Below are 6,593 nucleotides of genomic sequence, written 5' to 3'. Positions count from 1 at the left end.
GAAGTAATGTCCTCTGGCTGTGACACCACGCCCAAGGAAGACAGAGCCAAAAGAGGTGTGGCCTAGTCTGAGAAGAGTCTCCCTCCCCTCACATGAGTACAATGTCTACCCAGAAACCTGAGGCAAAGCCAACCTTTCTACTTGGCAGCTGCAGGCCCCCAAGCCATGCTCTCCAAACTGCCAATCTAACTCCCCATGGCAGCCCTCACTCAGTCCATAGTTCACGGGCCTCCTGCCAGGAATGCGTGTTATTCCTCTGCCCACCTAAATGCCACCCCCAATTCAAGGCCACTCTAGAGCCCTCCCTGGCTGTTGGTACCAGAACACTGTGTAGATATGCCTATGTGCTTTTCACCGGAGTTATCCCCTGTACAAGGAAGATGTGTCTAGTAAATCCTAAAGAGGTGTGAGGGGAGAGGAGCATGAAGAGGGGATAGGAAGTTAGAGACATGGAATTTTTTTTAAAAAATTTTAATGTTTAGTTTTGAGAGAGAGAGAGATTGTGAGTGGGTAAGGGGCAGAGAGAATCCCAAGCAGGCTCCAGGCTCCAAGCTGTCAGTACAGAGCCTGATGCAGGGCTCTACCTCACAAACTGCGAGATCATGACCTGAGCCAAAGACACTTAACTGACCTGAGCTACCCACACGCCCCTAAGACATGGAACCTTCAAAACCTAGCTAGCTTACGTCCTTCAGTCTCCAACGACTCCCCGTTTCCTACACTCCTGTCACCTCAAGCTCCAGTCCCTGTTCCCTGTGCTGTCCTCCCCCCGCCCCCAGTGCGAACACCTACGACTGGAGTGCCCCTCAAAACTGACCTCTAGAAAATCTTCCCTATTCTACCAGGATCTCCACTGCACCATGTCCCATGGAACACAGCTCTCTGCTTGCAACTTGGTGGTCAAGCCAAGGGCTTTGGAGTCAGGCATGCCTAAATCAGAACCCTGGCTCTCTCACATACTACCTGTGACCTCAGGCAGGCTCCTTCTAAATCGGTTTCTCATTTGTAAAGTGGAGGTCACACTATCTCTGCCCATCAGGTAGCTTTGAGGGTGTTTTATTTACTGAGGGTTCTATATGCATATAAAGGACTAACACGTGGCAAGCGGAAATGAAGTTTCTTCTCATGACTAATTATGGTGCTCCCTGTCTAAAATCCTGCAAACACTAGAGGCATGTCCTAGAGGGCATGTCCCTACAGCAGAGCTTAGCACCCCAATTTCCAAACTAAGCTCCTCTGAACTTCCACTTCTAGGGAGTTGAGGCTTCAAGGGCCCGACTGAGGGGCTCTAGGACCTGCTTTGGCTCTAGCAGTTTCTCACTTTTCCTGTTTTGCATATTGGGGTTCCAGTAAGATCTCCAGTAACAAAAGGGCCCTGCTGCTAATACAAAGTTTGACAGTGCCTGGTTTTGTTTTGTTTTCATAATTTTTTAAAAAGTTTATTTTACTTATTTTGAGAGAGAACGAGCACAGGAGGGGCAAAGAGAATCCGAAGCAGGCTCCGCAGTGACAGTGCAGAGCCCAAGGTGGGGCTCTAACTCACCGACCGTGAGATCATGACTTGAGCCAAAATCAAGTGTTGGTCCTTAACCAAACGAGCCACCCAGGTGCCCCGACAGTGCCCGGTTTTGAAGCTAGTTGGGCCCTCGGTGAATCTTGTAGGTGAGGGAGGTGGGAAAGAGACACAGGTGTGAACAACTTCAGCAACCAGAAGCAGGTTGGAGCAGGGCTAAAAGCCCTGTTTTCACTGCTTTATAGTCACAGTGCCTTTGGACGCTGCAGGGAGAGGGGCAAAGGCCAGATCTCAGGAAAGAAGGGGCTCTCTGCAGCGTTTGCTGGGCCCAGCCACTTCCCTCATCAGATTCAAAGTTACGGGGGTGAGACTTCCAGGTGGTCAAGGGCAGGCAGGAGATGGGACAGTGAGGGGAGGAGGCATTCTTGAGACACAGAATCTTTGATGGCAGCTTCCAAAGGCTCTGGGCCGACCACCAGGAAGCTGTGCATACCTACAGCCCGCGCCCCCTTATAATCACAGGGATAACTGTCCCCAATATGGGCTGCCATTGCCGGTTCCACCTGAGCAAGCCGCAAAGCCTCATGGAAAATTCGGGGGTCGGGCTTGGGCCAACCGAAAGCCTCAGAGGTCAGCACAAAGTCAAAGTATTCCCTCAGGCCAAGACCCATCAGGATGTCCTCTAGACGCCGGTCAAAGTTGGAGACCACTGCCAGCTTCAGACCTCGTTTTCGGCACTCCCTCAGGGTGGCCTCAGCCCCCTCCAACACCTGCCAGGTGAAGGGCTTGCTGAAGTCCTCGTACAGCTGGTCAGCGATGGGGGTCACAGCCTGGGCATCTCGAACACCTGCTAGGTAGAAGGTCTGTAAGACCACATCCACCCACCACCGGCGGGAGGTGAGGCCTTGGCTCAGGCCATAGTTGGGGAAGCTGAGGCTCTGAGCCCTGTACGCCTGCCTGAAGGCTTGTCCCAGGGAGGCGGCCTCCACCTCCAGCCCGTGGGCCCGGGCCTTGGAGGCATATTCCTCTCCCACGGGGTGGCGGAGCCTGAGCAGCGTATCCTTCACGTCCCATGTCAGCAGTCGTAACTGTAGCCGATGCGCCATGTGTCTGCAGGAGGGGGGGGCACGTCCACCCCAGGTCTGCCAGGGGTTAAAGGGAACCTGAGCTGGACAAGACCCCCTCCACAACCTAAAGGTCTTCTCTTTCCAGGCCTTGTGTGTCAAAGTTGCTGGCGCTTCCTCGCAGCAGAAGATCCTGGAATGAGACAGCAGTGATGTGGAAGTTCAGGCCTTGGAGTCAGAGACAGATTGGGTTCAAATTCTGATGCTGCCAACTGACTGTGTGGCCCTAGGAGTGCCACTCTCTGAATCTGTCTCCTAATGGAAGAGGAGCACCATGTCCCAGCCTCACCAGATTGTTGCATTAAATGAGATCGTCCGTTCATTCCACGACAAATTTCTGGGCACCTACTGTGCACTAGATACTAGGGAACAGGATAGATTTCCAGCCCTTGTGGCATTTAGACAAAAAACTATGCAAACACTTAAGCATAACGAAGTCAGCATGTGCCACAAGGATGTAAACCCAGGGATCCCATCTAGTTTGTTGAGCTTCGTAAGAAAGTCAACTTTCAGTGGAGATCTGAAGAATGACTATGTAGGAAAAAGAGGTAGTTAAGTGTTCCTGGCACTGGAAACTGCAAGTGCAAAGGCCCCGAGGTAGGTCAACAGCAAGTCGGCTGCTTTGGATAGATGGGGGCTGCTGAGGCAGGGCCTTGTAGGTCAAGGTAAGGAAACAGTTATGATTGCTATTACTATTGTTAACAATGCCAAAGACACAGACGCAGACCATGTGACCAACCCCTTGTTTTGGGAAGAATGAGCCAGAGAGGGGCAGATACTTGCTTAAGGTGAGTCTGTGACACAGCCAACACCAGAACCTAAACTTCCAGACTCTGGCCAGTGCGCCCTTCCACTGCATCATGCTTAGACAAATGTGGATTTTAAAACAATCTGGTTTTGGTGAATCTGCACAAAAGGCAGACAGAGAAGCCCAGTCCTGACTCTATGCCGGAGCCCCAGCTTCATCTTCACTGGAGGTAACAAGGTCGGCCTGCCTGGGTGCAGAGCCAATGAAAGGATCACGGACTCCATGCACAAGAAACGAATTCCTGGGGCGCCTGGGTGGCGCAGTCGGTTAAGCGTCCGACTTCAGCCAGGTCACGATCTCGCGGTCCGTGAGTTTGAGCCCCGCGTCAGGCTCTGGGCTGATGGCTCGGAGCCTGGAGCCTGTTTCCGATTCTGTGTCTCCCTCTCTCTCTGCCCCTCCCCCGTTCATGCTCTGTCTCCCTCTGTCCCAAAAATAAATTAAAAAAAAAAAAAAAAAAAGAAAAAGAAACGAATTCCTCAGCCTGTGGTCCAGAGGCTGGGTGGAGCTTCTTGCCCCAGACACTGGATTCCAGACGGTCCGAGGTTGTCTAGTCGCAAACTGAGGGGCCAGAGTTCAGAGCACAGCCAAAAGTTGCCGCTGAGGAAGGGAAGTGGCTGGTGAATCTGGGGACAAGCCTTAGGGGAAGTCTGTCACGGAAATGAATTTAAATGAATCTGGAAATTATGGAGACCCATCCAAAAGACCCTCTCTCACTTTACTGGTGGGTAGATGGAGGCCCGGCGAGGGGCGGAAACTCGCCCAAAGCCACGCAGGAAGTGAGTGGCACAGCGAAGACTAGAACAACGAGCTCTGGCTCCCGACCCACAGCATTTCCCATTTCTGGAAGCCGGGGCTGAGGGCTCTGGCCTACAAGCCTGAATTGCTCGGCCTTCCTTCTCACCTCCAGGGCTCGATGGCGACAAAATCCAGGTAACCCGTTGTTAGAGCGAAATCTCTACAGCTGCCGTTTGCAGCGTGACCTGGGGCGTGACGTGGCTGCGGCCGCGCTCCTGGGGCCCGTTCTCAGCTCCAGCGCGCCCCGAAGCCTCGGCGCCCGCCCCCGGCCCCCGGCCCCCGGCCCCCGGCCCCGGGGCTCAGGACCCACTTACTCCGCAGTGAAGCCGGTGCAGGGAAAGCCGCAGCAGCCCGTCGGCTCGGAAGAGGCGCGCAGGCGCCCGACCCCTTGGCGGAGCCAGAGGCCCGCCCCCTCCTCGCCCCGCCCCCGGCCCTGGGCCTTCACCGCTCCTCCTCCGGCCGCTTCCTTACAGCCTCTCCCGGCTCCCGTCCTCTCCGCCTCCCGCCGCACCTTCGCCTGCCTCAGTGCGGCGCCCTCGGTCACCCGCCCACACTGCACTTCTCTGCCTTCCTTCTCCTTTCCGTCTCCCTCTCTACGCGTGCGTGAGACCCCACACCCTCTCATTCCCGGTCCGCCCCGCCCCACCCCGCCTCTCCCGGTCACCTTGCACACTCTCCTTCCTCTTTGCCTGCCCCGCCTTCGTCGTCTGTCCCTTATCCCCCTTTGTGCGATTTCTCCCTTCTCCTCCCCAAACCCCTCTGCCTTTCTCGGATCCGGACGCCCCCGGGAGGTTCCCAGGATGACTTGGGAAGAGGGGGATTTGGGTCCCCTTCTGGATTGCTGAGTGCTGTGTGGACTTGGACAGGGCGCTGTCCCTCTCTGGTTTGAGTCTCCAGTCGGTACTAGGAAGGAACTGCTTTCACGTGGAAACTTGTCTAACCCAAGGCAGTTTGCTGAGGTTAGGGTCCTCTGCAGTAATCTAGCTGCTTTTTTTTTCATTTGATATAAAATAATCATCCTAAAAAATGTTTAAAAGTATGAACTGTGCAAACTAAAAAGCCCAATCTCGCTCACTAACGACTCATTGAGCATTTCTCTGCCCTGACTCTGTCCTTCACTGAGGATGCGGTAGGGGAGAAAAGACGGGATTCCTGCCTTCATGGAACATGAGAGGGGCAGACACAGATCAAGTAAATGAGATTTCAGATAGTGATGAGTGCTATACAGGCAATAAAAGAGAATGGCGTCAGAACAGTGTGGGGGCCTCTCTGGGTGAGATGGTTAGGGGAGGGGCAAAGATCTGAATGGCTGCCTGGTGAAGATTAAGGGACAAGTACTGCAGGTGAGAAAACTGGGAGAGCAAAGGTGCTGGGGCCCCAGCCTGTTTACTGAGCTAGGGCAATGGCTCATGGGGGCAGGGAGAAAAGGAGGGTCTCTGCCACCCCACCCTCCACCCCCTTATTCCCCAGGGGTTGCTGCAGTAGCAGATTTGGTTATTATGCTATCATTTTTCTAGGAGCACACAAACCTGCATATATTTTTTCTTCCTTCTTCTCTGCACCCCACCCCCTCTTTTTAAAACAAAACTTCCTCCTATATTCTAAGGCTGGTCTGTTCGCTTCATTCAGAACCACCTGACCCTCACTGGGCTCAGGCCTGGGAGGAAATACAAAGTGCAGAGTCACAGACCCTAGTGCTGTCAACAGACAGCAAGGGGGAGCTTGACTTCCAAGCTTATTATGTGTTACAAGCGTGATTCCTACGAAATAGAAAGGGTGAGTAGGAGGCCAGAGGCCCATCTGCATTTCACAGAAGGGAGTTCAGGTTCCAGGGTTACCTAAAGCGCATTTCCTTAGGTTCTGGTCCCAACTCTGCCACCTGATTCTTGGTGAGCCCTTCACTGAATTCTTTTCCTCTCTGGGCCCCAGTCTCCAATATGCAAAATTGGGAGATTGGACAAAATAACTTCCAACTGAAGTCCAGGCCAGCCTCTCAGTTAATTTCCAAGGTAATTAACTTTGTCCACAGAACCTCAGTTTTTCCATACGTCAGGATTAAATGAGATCACATGAAAAAAGCTCTTTGAGAAGATGATTCTTTTTTTTTTTTTTTTCTTTCAATTTTTTAGGGGCCTCGGGCTGACTGAGTAGGTAGGGCATGCGACTCTTGATCTCATGGTTGTGAATTCAAGCCCCACGTTGGGGCTTACTTTAGAGATTCCTTAAAATATAACAATACAACAAAATTAAAAACAAATCTGAGTATAGTTGACACACAATGTTACATAGTTTCAGGTGCACAACATAGTGATTCAACTTCTTTATATACAGCATAACCTGTGCTCACAAGTGT

The 6,593-nt window shown here is 52.7% G+C and overlaps 1 protein-coding gene across 2 annotated transcripts; it reads right to left on the bottom strand.

Annotated features, from left to right (window-relative positions):
- Positions 1-1,040: 1,040 nt before the first annotated feature.
- Positions 1,041-4,662, bottom strand: HDHD3 (haloacid dehalogenase like hydrolase domain containing 3). Of its 2 annotated transcripts, none has more exons than XM_058694455.1 (2): positions 4,555-4,662; positions 1,041-2,770 (listed from the first exon to the last, which is right to left on the bottom strand). In XM_058694455.1, the coding sequence occupies exon 2, from the start codon at positions 2,617-2,619 to the stop codon at positions 1,870-1,872; it is 750 nt and encodes a 249-aa protein (XP_058550438.1). In that variant the 5' UTR covers positions 2,620-2,770; positions 4,555-4,662; the 3' UTR covers positions 1,041-1,869. The 2 variants fall into 2 exon arrangements, with proteins under 2 accessions (XP_058550438.1, XP_058550437.1); XM_058694454.1 differs by lacking the exon at positions 4,555-4,662 and adding an exon at positions 4,347-4,527.
- Between the last annotated feature and the right edge of the window lie 1,931 nt (positions 4,663-6,593).

This window comes from Neofelis nebulosa, chromosome 12, assembly GCF_028018385.1.
Source record: "Neofelis nebulosa isolate mNeoNeb1 chromosome 12, mNeoNeb1.pri, whole genome shotgun sequence".
Classification (NCBI taxonomy): domain Eukaryota; kingdom Metazoa; phylum Chordata; class Mammalia; order Carnivora; family Felidae; genus Neofelis; species Neofelis nebulosa.
The sequence above is the reverse complement of the archived record's forward strand: the minus strand, read 5'-3'. Positions and strand labels throughout refer to the sequence as shown.

What these genes read in the sequence shown, in the direction of transcription:
- HDHD3 (XM_058694455.1), bottom strand. Translation starts at nt 2,619, where the DNA reads ATGGCGCATCGGCTACAGTTACGACTGCTGACATGGGACGTGAAGGAT.